Here is a 13,805-nt window from a genome sequence, read left to right as displayed (position 1 = left end):
TATTCATTGTGAATGAAACCACACAAAATGTCGATGAGATCAAAAGTCCTCTCACAGTCACACATAACAGTCTGAGGGCCTCATTTATTCAAAAGCAAAAAAAAAAAAAAAAAAAAAGTGTGTTTACTTTTTTATTTCCTAATTCGAAAAACATACCGTGCCACCTATACACAAGTAGCAGGTTGATGAGAACAATTCACCGTAATGCTTTAAATAGATATATATAATGAATATGGAACAGAATTGATGTACGTAATCATGTTGTAGTGGCCCGTGACAAATGTTCCAGTTCCAGTTCCACACAAGGCAATTTTGGAAAATGAATTGCCCACTCCTGATCTCATGGCAGACTTCTTCGCCGGTCACAAGAAGGAGTCATGCCATATCACCAGTGTTGCTTTCATCAACGATGACGAAATGATTTTGTTGACGGCCCTTATTGTCATGACGATAACGTAACGGTGACAAGCTAAAAATGTCTCTTTGATGAGAGTTTTCGTTGACGAGGCGGGACTGGACGAAAATGTTAGCGGGTATTCTGTCAGACATTCAAAACGCACCGCTCACCGAATGTCGATGGTTAAAAACAGAGCTGGAATGACTGAGAGGCCCATAAAACTTTTATTTTTTTAATTGCCCATCTTCTCCTCCATGGACCGCTATGTTTGTTCACAGGAGCCTCACAGAGTTTACCCGTCCATCGCCGCTGACAAACGCAAACCCCTGAAGGTTCTTTCGCTCTTTGACGGCATTGCAACAGGTCAGTTAAGGTCAAATAAATCGCATCTTGCTCAAGCTTACTTCGGCTGCATTTACACTACACCGGCTTCAATTGATAAACTTCAGATTTTTTTTTTTTTTTTTTTTTTTTTTTGGGGGGTGCCAAGTGGCACAATCCGCCATATGCAGAAGGTTACGTGACCAAACCCGGAAAACAGGTTAGCGGACCCGTGTATTCCACAATAACTAGCGTAACAACAGGTTGATGACGTAATGGTTTGAACCCCGAACCTTAAAAAAAAAAAAAAAAAAAAATTTCTTTATAACTGCCGTCTTTACACAAAAGTTAAATGCATGTACCGTATATCATTTATTTATACAAATATGATATAATTAAACACAAACAAGGCCTTTTGTAGTGACATTAAAAAAGACACTGTAGCCATTTAAAATTCCTCCGTGTGTTTTGTCACTGTCCCCTTCGCCATTCATCCCAGCCGGGAGGAAGTGCTTCGACCCGTTTTGCCAATTGCTGAAGTAGGTTGCGCACGTACCGGATTGTGGATGACGGCAGCTAAAAAAAAAAAAAAAAAAAAGTTTTAACGATACACGGTATGCCAATCATTACCATGTCTACACGGACGACACAGATATACATTAAAACACACTCGCTGTAAATCTAAGATCGAGCAAAGCGTAGATTGACCATTAAATATTATGTAAACATTGCACATTAGACATTAGGTATGATGCAAATATGGTACATTTGCTGTCTGCAAACAGTTAAATTTGATGTGAATATGATAATTTAGGTGTATAGACCGGATTCTCAAAGTGTGGTACGAGTGCTATGCGACAGAATCTCCAAATTAAATACAAATAGAATTTACAACATTAAAAAAAAAAAAAAGTGATATCGGACATGTGTCACTTGAAATGTAAATGGGATGGCGTGACCTATGAAGTCATACTACACGTCTTTTATTCTGTAAGCAGCTCTTTGCTTCCACCGCGACAGGATACCTGGTGCTCAAAGACCTCGGCTTCAAGCTGGAGCGCTACATCGCCTCGGAGATTTGCGAAGACTCCATCGCGGTGGGGATGGTCAAGCACAAGGGCAAGATTGAATACGTCAATGATGTCCGCACCATCACAAGGAAACACGTGCGTGGGCATTTAGTGGGCAAGCCGCTCTATCCAATGCATGACAACAAATACTATAGAACCATGATTTGTTGGGAGTTTTTGTATGAACAAATGAACAGGAAGTAGTTGTGTTGCAGTTGACTGAATGGGGGCCGTTCGACCTGCTGATTGGAGGAAGTCCGTGCAATGACCTCTCCATCGTCAACCCCCTGCGAAAAGGATTGTTTGGTATGCCCGCTTCGAACCTTTGCTACTTTTGGGCTGCGTGTGTACCCTTTACATGAGAGTACTAGAGTGAACCCTCGCTATTCGCAGACGATAGGGACCAAGCCCCCTCGCGACCCCAGCCCAATAAAAGTTATTACAATTTTTCTTTTGTCTCATATTCATCTTTTGAGCTGAAACCCAAATGTCTTCAGTATACAACAAAAACAAAAGGGGTTGACCTTGCCGTTCCAATACTTTTGGAGGAGACTGTACATCTCAATAAATTACAATATGGTAGAAAAGTCAATTTATTTCATTACTCATACATTATATAGCTTCATTAAACACTTGGGAAAATGCTTTTCAGAGTGAACTGTATGTCTGTGTACATTGTCAGTCATCCAGATTATTTTTTAAAAAATAACAGCAGCTGTAAAAAAATAACAATTGAGACGCATCACTTCAGCATACTTCCTTGACACCAATTTCTACTTTCCCATTAAGTCAGGGCTTTGGTGGCATCTTGTAGCATTTTGGAATGAACACAAAAAAATATTAGTTGTTTTAGTGACAAGCTGTGGATAGGTTTCACGGGGGGGGGGGGGGGGGCATGAACAGCAAAGCACGAATATGTGGGGGTTCACTGTACTGCTGGGGAAAAATAAGACAATTGTAGGTTCCGTCTCAATCCCGCAGAGGGCACCGGAAGGCTCTTCTTTGAATTCTATCGCATTTTGACGCTGTTGAAGCCAAAGGAGGGTGACGACCGGCCGTTCTTTTGGCTCTTTGAGAACGTGGTGTTCATGTCCACCAGAGACAAGACGGACATCTGTCGATTCCTGGAGGTGATTGTCTGTGATTACTGGCAAAAGCCACTTTGGTAGCAAATAGTCACCATTGGTGGAGATACTGTGCTAAACTGTCCTGTTCTCATTGTTTTCAGTGCAATCCAGTTCTCATTGATGCTGTGAGTGTCAGCCCTGCACACAGAGCACGCTACTTCTGGGGAAACCTCCCAGGCATGAGCAGGTATGTCAAGTCATGTTCTTTCCTCTTCTGTGATATTGCTTTGCTTAGGTGCATTGTTTTACCCACTTATTTTTGTGAATGGGTTTACTTTAGACACCCAGACTACCAAATATGTAAATATTGGATTGTAAGCGCACAAGATGGACAGAAAGACCAACTTGAATTACAGTGGTGCCTTGACGTACAAGTTTAATTCATTTCTGGACCACATTTGTAACTCAAAACACACATCTCAAATCATCTTTTCCCATTGAAATAAATAGAAATGTCATTAATCCGTTCCAGCACACCCCCCCGCCCCCCAAAAAAATATTTACTGTGGTTTTTAATGAGAAAAATAGGACGCTATAATATTATACTTATACAAAACATCCGTCCATCCATTTTCTTTCACCGCTTATCCTCACTATAGTCATGGGCTGCTGGAGCCTATCCCAGCTATCTTCGTGCAGGAGGCGGGGTACACCCTGAACCGGTCGCCAGCCAATCGCAGGGCACAGAAACAAACAACCATTCGCACTCACAGTAATGATATAATTACTGTAAATCAAATTAAAAGGAACTGAACACTTTTTGTCACACTTTCTCCAATTGTGCTGCTCATTCTGGTGTTCACGCCTCAGCCACCTGACAGTTTTTAATGACAATTCGTTTTTCTCTTCAGACCGCTGACCACATCGCTGGATCAAAAACTGTCTCTTCAGGATTGTTTGGAAGTTGGCCGTGTGGCAAAGGTGAGAGAAGCTTTCACCCCACAATGTCGATCTGCACAGTGCACAGGCTTTGCCGATTCCAAGTGTGTCTCTTTGTGCAGCTGGAGAAGGTGCGAACCATCACAACAAAGTCAAACTCCCTCAAGCAGGGGAAGTTGGGGCTTCCAGTCATCATGAATGACAAGGAAGACTTCCTGTGGTTAACCGAAATGGAACAGTAAGAATTTGTACATTTCTTCTTGTACACATGTAACAGACAAAGTAACAATATGTTTGTCTCAATGCATTTGAGAGACTATAGCACAAAAAGTAAGGGAATGTGTGTTTGGTAGATGATTTGTTTCTTGGCAATAAATCTTTGACCGTAGTAAATTCTGTTAAGTTCCCTTATGAATGTCACATTTGTAAAGAGCATACATTTTTGGGATGAACAAGGTGTATGTGTGTTCCCCATTTTTTCTTTCGGCACATATGTCATGGGCTCAAACCACCGCCTACTTAGCTCTGCTGCTCGTCCCACAAAGGCATAATGCTCACAAATGTGTGAACTACTTTTTATTTATAAAAAAAAAAAAAAAAAAAAAAGCAACAAAACATGTAGACATACAATATCACAATACTCCGGCAGGAATATATTCTTTATCCTCTGCATAAAACTCATTTTACAATTATTGAAGCTTACCGAGTCAGTTGTGAAACTCCTATCCGTTTGTGCGTCTTTGTATTATACTGTCCCTGGTGGCCAAGGTGCACACACCCGATAGAACGCAATGTGGGAATGGAACAGATTAATGGCATTTTCATTCATTTCAATGAAGAAACATGATTTGACATTGATGTTTTTTTGTGTTTTTTTTTCCCCTCTCCAAAACTGCCCAATGGGGGAAAAAAATGCAGTTGAGCATTCTAAGTGAACACATCCAGAATAACACTGTGCCTCATTGCTGTCTCTCTAGGATTTTTGGCTTCCCCAAACACTACACGGACGTGAACAACATGGGCCGCATGCAGCGCCAGAAGGTCCTGGGGCGCTCCTGGAGCGTCCCGGTCGTCCGCCACCTCCTGGCGCCGCTCAAGGATTATTTCGCATGCGAGTAGCAGCGGTGAAGTCAGTAAACCTGCCAGAGTTCCAAGTTTTAAAGGGCATACTCACACGAGGCCTGGTCAGAAAGAATGAACGTTTGCATGTTTGTCAGAGTACACGGAGAAAACCCACACAAGCACGGGGATCCGTTTTTACTGTCAGGATTTTTAGAAACTTCATGTTTTTTGATTGAACAAGGAGTTTGCAATTTTAAAAAAAAAAAAATTAAAAAAAATCCCTTTTTTTCATATTTGCTAAAACAGTCAGTATGACTTGACAGTACTACTAACGATGGTCAATGGGGGAAAAAAATCTTATGTCTCTGGCCCCATCTTGTGCCTTTCATTTGATATACAAGAAACCACTGCACCCGAGAAAAACAACCAATCAGAGAGAAAAGGTGCGACTTACGAGGAGTTAATCAATTGTCGAAGGTGTGCGACAAAAGATTGACGCGTCGTAAGTCACACCTTCTGTCACTGATTTAGTTTTTTTTCCCTCCACTCGGGCACGGGGTTTTCTTTTTTAGGACAGTGTTGCCTTGAGGTATAAGTGCCTTGATTTCCAAGTTTGCTTTAACATACGAGCCATCACTGGACTACTTTTTTGTATTGCGATGTACGAGCCAAATTTGAATCTTTTCCCTGATCAGTATACACGGATTTTGATATAGTGGACCTAGATAGTGCCTCTGAAAAAATGAATGAATGCTTACTGCGTGCGGAATCATTCACTACCCGCTAACCACTAGATGACGCTCGCCAACTTCACAATATCCCGCCATCATCAATTCACATTGGTTTCTTTGCAGTGGAAGCGCAATACATTAGCTACAGTCGTGTTTCACACTCACTTTTTAGGCGTTTGCAGGTTATGTGGACAGCAAATCTTTTTACTGTGTTTTAATACAGTACAATACTGTTGAGTGCAATTTTTCTCTCTTTTATTAGGGTGTGGGATGGTTGAATTCCTTTCCATTCATTTCAGTAGGGAAAGATGATTTTGGGTCAAGCCATGACTTTTTTTTTTTAAATTGCAAACTCCCCTTTACATGGTGCTATAATCTACTGTATAATGTGAACAATAACAGCTGGCCTGTATCATCAAGTATTTTTAGGGCGTCAGTCGGCAGTCTCCAAACAGACCGCACTGACGGTGGGTGATGATTATTGCTGCCTAACAAATGTTTACACCGCCATGAACTCTTTAAATACCTCAGTGGAATGCTAGTGCATCAAGTTACAAGGCAGCTGAAATCACGTACTATTCCCCCCCCCCCCCCCCTCCCCTCAGCACAGCTGCATTGAGCCAACGCATTCAAAATATTTTTGGCTGTTATCCATTAAATCGTCGACTGCTTGCCGTTTTCAAAAGACGAGACATTGCCAGGCGCTTTAGAGCATTTTAACTGATCGTTCGAGACCCACAGAATATTGTGCTCTGTGCACTGAACCTACCAAAAGAAAGAGTAGACTCTTCTCGAGAGAGGGGGGGAAAAAAAAAAAAAAAAAAAAAGGAAAAAAAGTTTGTTTCTAGCTTTTCTGTTCTTTAGTAATCAGCAGTAGAAAATAGGTTGGCTTCAACAACAATGCTTTCTGACCAAAAAGCAGAGAAAATTAGCTTTTTCTGAAAAGAAACATGTCAATCACAACAGTGACTGACGCCAATAGGTTTTGCTTTTGTGACATGTATAGAACAAAAACTGGGAAATTTCATTTTTTTTTTTTTTTAATGGCAAAATCATTTATTTACTGATATAAAATAAAGAGTAGTGATGCATTCGCCTGACTTCGGTGCGGGCAGCGGTGCGAATGTGAGCGCGAGTGGTTGTCCGTGTCTATACGTGCCCTGCGGCTCAACTGGCGACCAGTTCAGGGTGTAGTCTGCCTTTCGCCCGAAGTCGGCTGGGATAAGCAGTATTGACAATAAAGAGGTGCTCTGTGGGCCACGGAGACTTACCGCATGGCTCACGGCATTCGCAACATCTTTTCTCACGATCGCGACGTGACAAGCCGAGAGTCACCGCCTAATCTCTATCTTCTACTCAAACGCTGTGCTGAGCTCAAATCCAAAGCAATGCAACGGCGCCACCTACCAGGATCTCTGAGTCATTTCACAGGTTGGCATACAAACCGGAATTTCTGGGCGAGAGCCTCTTCCATGCCTACCCGCAGAACAGCGTACTTGATGAACACGTATGTCGGCGGCAATGTCCACGGCAAAGAATGAATTAACAAAAAGACAATTCAAGAACATTAATTTAGAATTAGAAACTTTGTCATTGTTATTAGTGTACAACGAACAGTACCACATTTGTCATTTTTCGATATCATGTTGAATGTTCCCCCTTTAGTCCCGCCCAAACACGACTGGCTTACTGACATAGGCCGCTGGTCTCTACCTCAATTCTTTGGTTACTCTTTTATTTTCATAGTTTATATTTAATTTATAAATGGGTAATACATTGGAAAACAAAAATGTTTCCATACACTATATAAAAAGACGCGCTTTTTTTCTCCCCTCAGTCTGACATGAAATCACACTGACCTTTCCCTGTTTTAGGAAATTAGGATTACCAAAATTATTTCCATTTGCGAAATGCCAGAATAATGAGAATTTTTTTTTTTTTTTTTTTTAAAAAGACAATTTTTCATGGCTTTCCTCAAAGTCAAAAGTTTACATCTAGTACGATTACTATGGCTTTGAGCAAAATCCAGAAGATGACGTCTTGGCTTGTGGAAGGAGACTCAAGTCATATAGTTTACCAATAATAATAATAATAATAATAATAAATTACTTTACATCGTAACTTGCTTTTGAAATTGGCTAAGTGCTTAAAAATTGAAAGGCAATACTAGTAAAATATACAGTGGGGCGAAAAAAAGTATTTAGTCAGCCACCAATTGTGCAAAATGACGGGGTGAGATCTTACGTGGAGCCCCAGATCGAGGGAGGTTATCAGTGGTCTTGTACGTCTTCCATTTTCTAATAATTGCTCCCACAGTTGATTTCTTCACACCAAGCTGCTTACCTATTGCAGATTCAGTCTTCCCGGGCTGGTGCAGGTCTACGGTTTTGTTTCTGGTGTCCTTTGTCAGCTCTTTGGTCTTGGCCATAGTGGCTTTTGGAGCGGGACTGTTTGAGGTTGTGGACAGGTGTCTTTTATACTGATAACGAGTTCAAACAGGTGCCATTAATACAGGTAACGACGTGGAGGACAAAGGAGCCTCTTAAAGAAGAACTTACAGGCCTGTGAGAGCCAGAAATCTTGCTTGTTTGTAGGTGACCAAATACTTATTTTCCACCATAATTTGCTAATAAATTCTTTAAAGAAAGTCACACAATGTGATTTTCTGGATTTTTTCCCCCCCTGATTTTGTCTCCCATAGGTGAGGTATACCAATGATGAAAATTACAGGCCTCTGTCGTCTTTTTAAGTGGGAGAACTTGCGCAATTGGTGGCCGACTAAATACTTTTTTGCCCCACTGTATGCAGACGTGTGACTTTCAAGAAAGTAATGAGAGGTTGTCCAAAGAAAAACATCATTCTGTCACTACTCAGGCAATCCTAATGAACCTAAAACAAGAAAGGGTTAGTATGATTTCATTTAGGACAATGAGGGGGGAAAAAGCGTATGTGTCTTTTTATATGATATATGTAAACTTCAGTTTTCAAGACTTCAGCTGTACATGTGTTTTTCTACACGTGTGTGTTATCCATCACGGATGCCACACCAGCCACTGTGAGCGTGACGATGAAAATGCAATATGCCGGTGCTGTGTTTTTTTATGTGTGCAAATCCACTTTTTAATTTTTTTTTTTTTATATATAATCTCGATGTTTGTGATGTACGTGTTGATTTGTAATATTTGAAAAATGTGTGAACTGCCTCGTTGTTTTTTAAATACACTGTCTAGTGTGCCTCCATGTTACTGGATTGATCATTGCTATTTTAAGCATTCTACTGTGACTGGAAGTTGATAAATGTTTGCTGCCTTATTAAAGAATTACTTTCTGTGACACATTTACTGTCCCAGTTTGTGTATGTCCGAACTTCATAGTTTGTCTATATTTTATTGTTTTTGTTTTTTTTTAACCTGTGTTGCGATACCAACTGGGCTAAATGTAGTTGTGTTTTGTATTATTTTCTGACACAGTAAAAGTGTTACGGCATGAAAGGGACACAGATTTTCCATTCTGCTTGATGTAACAGCCGAACAGGACAAAAAAAAAACAACAACATAATTTGGAATTGGTGTCATATTAGATAGATGCTTTGTCTTTAATGAGAACTGCAATTTGTAAGGAATTGGACGTGTTTCATAGGATTCATTTTTAATAAACTCTCAACCAAACAATTGTTAAACATATTTGTTTATTGTTATTATTATTGCTGCCGGCACGGTGGACGACTGGTTGGCACATCTGCCTCCCGTTCTGAGGACGGGGGTTCAATCCCCGGCCCCGCCTGTGTGGAGTTTGCATCCTCTCCCCGTGCCTGCGTGGGTTTTCTCCGGGCACTCCGCTTTCCTCCCACATCGCAAAAACATGCATGGTAGGTTGATTGAAGACTGTAAATTGCCCGCAGGTATGAATATGAGTGCGACTGGTTGTTTGTTTCAATGTGCGCTGCGATTGGCTGGCGACCGGTTCACGGGGTACCCCGCCTCCCGCCCGAAGATAGTTGGGATGGGCTCCAGCAGCCCGCGACCCTAGTGACGATAAGCGGTCATGAAAATGGATGGATTATTATTTGCCAACTTCATTTCATAAATGATAATGATACAAGACATAATGCCCTGGAATTTTACCTTTGTATTCATTAACACTGATAACCTCAGGACTTCAGAATCCTTTGTTACTCAAAGAGGTTGGTGGGATGTGGAAAAACGTTTTAACCTTGGATAAACAACAATAACGTGAATTATGGGATATTCTTGGTGTTGATAATTATTATTATTTTTTTTTTAATTATTGGTTTGTTCACATATTTTAACATATTCCAAGACTGTGAACTGCATTGCACAAATGTTGAAATGTTGACGAAAGACCAGAACGCCAGCGCAAGGAAGCAATATCCACTGTAGTGACTGCTGCACTACATTCACATCAAGACTCACATGTAGTACACAACCAATACAGCGTTTGAATACAGTAGCTGGCCACAACGCACTTAATTTAAAATCATTGATTTACTACAAATAATGCATCTCTGTTCACGTATCTCTGCCAGCGATGTGTCGTGGCAGGCAGAACAATTCAATGCTCTTCCACCAGATTGCAGAAGGTACAATTAACCTGTTGCCACTCATACAACAACAAAAAATTGCTTTTGTGTTCTACTAAACATGCCCACATTTCACGCTGAGTAAGTAATTCTGTGAGTCATTTAAGAAGAGTTGATCATTTCAGTATATATATATATATATATATATATATATATACACTTTGTGACATTTGTGTTTGGTAGTGTATTGAGGGATATTTCTCGAAAGGTAGGGAAACACTGTTCTAATGTACTGATACTTCTCAATGGACAAAGATGTTGAGTCCATACTTGAACCCGTTCAAATTCAGAGCATTTGGTCGTATGCGCGCACACGTTTAAAACACGACAGCGAGTGACGTGTCATTTGGACGCTGACGCCCCCTCCCAGGGTTTGCGTATTCTCTCCATTTGTGACGGCGTTTCAGTCTGGTTGCTTGCTTGTATTTCCACTTTTGTCACTCCTGGCACTTCCTGGCCTTCTTGGACGAGTCGCATCACCTCAGCAAAGGAAAGCGACTTTCCCTGCGACTCTTCAGATTTCTCAGCGTCACGACCAGCTGAAGGCTCCCCGCTGGAACCAGAGCTGGACCACGCTTTGTAGCTGATGGAGTCCACGGGCTCCACAAACCTGCGAGAGCAGAGGAGAAATTTATGACAGAAGAATGTTTCATTTTATTTCCACAAGGAGGCCAATATAGTGTTTAGTACTGTAGTTGTATCGGTGTACAATTACACTATTTTGTCCCTCTCGTGTAAGCTAAATATGATAACCAAATCCCTGATGTTGTATTTTCTACAACTATCACAAACTTATCACTGTACTAAAAGCACAATAATTATACTGAAATATAAACTGAGTATCTCTTTAGAGGCAGAACTGTTGATGGATGCAATTGACAAAGAACGCTGACTTGAGCTACAAAGCTACGACCTCTTTTTTGGGTGGGGGGGCAGGACCCTGTAGCTTGGCAGTCTGCAAAATGTCTCATGCAAAGGTGTGCAAGTCAGGCAAGGTGGCCTCAGTAACATTTTTACGGCTTAGTAGCACTTAGCTCAGATCAAAAATGTCTACCGTGTGGATACATTTCATAGCAGAAATTAAAGTAACTGGTAACTAGTTGTAAGTAACAAAGTAACTAGTTGTCGGTCGAGTGGTTGCTAAAGTCTCTTAAAATAGCAAAACTAAACTTTAAAGGAGAAATTCAAGTTACTACTCGCTTTTTTTTGTATTCATTATTTTTTTTACATCATTGCTAGAGGGGTTGCAAAAGTCAATAACTATGGCAGCAGCAACAACAACAAAATAATGATGAAATAAACCCGCAACACTGACTGTGCTTGTAAACTTAACTATGTTCATTGCTCACAACTTGTTAGTGGAAGCAGTGCACGTCAGCTAGCCACAACGGAAAAATACTAACTTTATTTCCATTTAAATTGGTTGAGTTCATTCCTCTCAAACGGGTCACGAATATATATCTATATAAGTTTTTTTTTTTTTTTTTTTTTTTTTAATCCTCCAGTTCTTATGGCATTCAGGGGTGCACATGGTGGTTCTGTTTAAGTGGTTTACGAGGGCTCCTTTCATTTCATTTCAATCGACAGCCTTGTGGATGATTTGCACCTGTTATAAAAGAAGAGTTTAGCGTCCAGTATCTTTGCTTCTTCGCCACAGGCGCCGGCTTGTAATGTCTGCAGGCCGTGCAGGAACCTTTGATCCGCTCCGAAGTCATACGAGTCGAACCTCAAGAAAACAGAATCCATCGCGAAAGCTCACCGATGTTTTGCGGAAGCAAGTTGTACGGCAACACCACTCGGACAAACTACATAGCAGCATAAACGGTGACCTTAAAACCGTTGTCACTGATAATAACGTTGTACAATATATTTAAATCTTTATGGACGAGTGGACTACAATTAGTACGAGTGCCTTTTCATCTCAGTACTCGTTCCGGAAATATTTCCGACGCACCTTTGATATTTTCTCTGCGTTTACGTCATTATGGTAGGTTGGGGCGGAAGTTGTCGCCTTCAGACATGGCGCTGTCCTGTTCGAGGCTCACTCCTAATTTGTCTTCGATTCGACTGTGGAGTGTCAGAACAAACCAAATTGCGAATGGACTGCACTCGCCGTGTGTGTGTCACCGGTCCAGGTTTGTTTTCAACTACTGAAGGTGACGTGTCCTTGAGCTGGGTGTAGTCACTTGACGCTTACCGAGTTTGACACCTTCGTATCCCCCCCCCCCCCCCCCCCATCTTTTTTTTTGTGTAGATATTTCTCGTCGTCCAAAGTTCGACGAGGTCTCGGTCGCTATGTGACGTCCAGGCTGCAGTGGGCCAACACCAAATACGAAGGCTTCCTCAAAAGGCGATTTCCACGCTTCTATCTGCTCTACCATACATTTAGGGAAGGTGAGGCCCAGCCCAGAGGCGGGAATCCCAAGTTACTGTGTTCAATAAAAATCAAGTCATTATTTGGTTTAAGTCACAACATATATTCGCACATTAGCCACTTTTGTACACGTTAACTATACATGGGTTAGTTAGCTGTACTAACACATTTACATGATATATATATATATATATATATATATATATTTTTTTAAGTGGTTCCAAAACAATCTGCATATTCTTTGTCACTCTTTCCAGGAGCGATCGGTTCAGTGCCCTGAGAATGAAATGACCTGTGGTTTTTATAGTGGTGGATGAAGTTTGACTTCATAGTTGTTATTTCATATCTTTGATTTGTAAACATTTGCATGTAGCCGTTCTGTCTCTCTCGATTTGATCAGAAACATAATCCTCGGATCAGAATTGTCGCTGTCGGGCAGAAACCTGTCCACTTTTGATATTTTGTATTTTTTCACAAATTGATATTATTGGCCAGTCCACATATGGGTCCGTAATTTAAAACAATATATATATTATTATCCAATCTATTATTAAATCCAATGCGTTGAAAATAGCTCGAGAGCTTTAACAACACAATGTTTAATAACTCAACAAGAATATGCTGGGTTTGTTTTTCCTAATGTTTTTTTTTTTTTTTTTTTTTTTAAAGATGCGAAGGTTCCACACGCCTGACAAATGTAAATTGTCCATAGTTGTGAGTGTCAATGATTGTTTGTCTATGTGTGCCCTGCGATCGGATAGCAACCAGCCCAGGGTCGACCCTGCCTCTCGCTCCAGCTCACCTGCGACCTTGAGGACAAGCAATATAGCAAAATGATGATATGACAGTTTGGTGAGTGTATCCTAATGCATTGTATGTTTTTTTTTTTCAATGGAGGATTCAAGCTTCTTTTCCGAGATGCCAAAGACGTCGGCAAGATCAAAACAAAGATGTCAAGTGATGGAATCAAGTTCCAAGATTTGTCCTACAGGGAAATGGAGAAACTCAGACAGGTGAGTTGATTAAAACAGTGGTTCTCAAACTTTTTACTCCAAGTACCACCATCATGACCAACATTCTTCAAAAATGAGACAGGGTTTTATTCTTATATAAGTATATTTATATTAAGTATATTTCTTAGGGGTGTAACGATTCGTGTTGGCAACGCTTTGATTCATATCACGATTCGTTGTTGCTGATTGGATTCAAGGATGATATTGGTTCATTTCGAACGATACGATCTG

General features: G+C 40.8%; 3 protein-coding genes across 5 annotated transcripts in view; 2 read left to right on the top strand and 1 right to left on the bottom strand.

Annotated features, from left to right (window-relative positions):
* Window positions 1-9,261, top strand: part of LOC133401224 (DNA (cytosine-5)-methyltransferase 3C-like) — a 27,044-nt gene extending 17,783 nt beyond the window's left edge. Inside the window, exons 20-27 of the mRNA XM_061673938.1 lie at window positions 676-760; window positions 1,739-1,884; window positions 2,004-2,094; window positions 2,770-2,918; window positions 3,017-3,102; window positions 3,767-3,836; window positions 3,917-4,032; window positions 4,772-9,261. Of these exons, the coding sequence (XP_061529922.1) occupies window positions 676-760; window positions 1,739-1,884; window positions 2,004-2,094; window positions 2,770-2,918; window positions 3,017-3,102; window positions 3,767-3,836; window positions 3,917-4,032; window positions 4,772-4,913 (885 nt within the window). The 3' untranslated portion in view covers window positions 4,914-9,261. The remainder of the gene's footprint in view (window positions 1-675; window positions 761-1,738; window positions 1,885-2,003; window positions 2,095-2,769; window positions 2,919-3,016; window positions 3,103-3,766; window positions 3,837-3,916; window positions 4,033-4,771) is intronic.
* LOC133401254 (uncharacterized protein C6orf226 homolog) lies at window positions 9,164-12,324 on the bottom strand. Its single transcript, XM_061673989.1, has 2 exons — window positions 11,794-12,324; window positions 9,164-10,797 (listed from the first exon to the last, which is right to left on the bottom strand). Exons 1-2 carry the CDS (start codon window positions 11,931-11,933, stop codon window positions 10,530-10,532), a joined length of 408 nt encoding a protein of 135 aa, XP_061529973.1. The 5' UTR covers window positions 11,934-12,324; the 3' UTR covers window positions 9,164-10,529.
* Window positions 12,180-13,805, top strand: part of letmd1 (LETM1 domain containing 1) — a 6,561-nt gene continuing 4,935 nt past the window's right edge. For all 3 annotated transcript variants that reach the window (XR_009768391.1, XM_061673958.1, XM_061673950.1), the window contains exons 1-3: window positions 12,180-12,322; window positions 12,442-12,581; window positions 13,459-13,574. Coding sequence is in view for 2 of the 3 variants with exons in the window: in XM_061673958.1 (XP_061529942.1) it covers window positions 12,207-12,322; window positions 12,442-12,581; window positions 13,459-13,574 (372 nt within the window). In the remaining variant the exon portion in view is untranslated. The remainder of the gene's footprint in view (window positions 12,323-12,441; window positions 12,582-13,458; window positions 13,575-13,805) is intronic.

This window comes from Phycodurus eques, chromosome 1 (assembly GCF_024500275.1).
Source record: "Phycodurus eques isolate BA_2022a chromosome 1, UOR_Pequ_1.1, whole genome shotgun sequence".
Lineage (NCBI taxonomy): Eukaryota > Metazoa > Chordata > Actinopteri > Syngnathiformes > Syngnathidae > Phycodurus > Phycodurus eques.
The sequence above is the reverse complement of the archived record's forward strand: the minus strand, read 5'-3'. Positions and strand labels throughout refer to the sequence as shown.

Excerpts from the sequence above, each read along its gene's own strand:
- LOC133401254 (XM_061673989.1), bottom strand. The coding sequence starts at position 11,933 with ATGGATTCTGTTTTCTTGAGGTTCGACTCGTATGACTTCGGAGCGGAT. Across the intron at positions 10,798-11,793 it reads AAACTCTTCTTTTATAACAG|GTTTGTGGAGCCCGTGGACT; the intron begins GTGCAAATCATC and ends CTGCTCTCGCAG.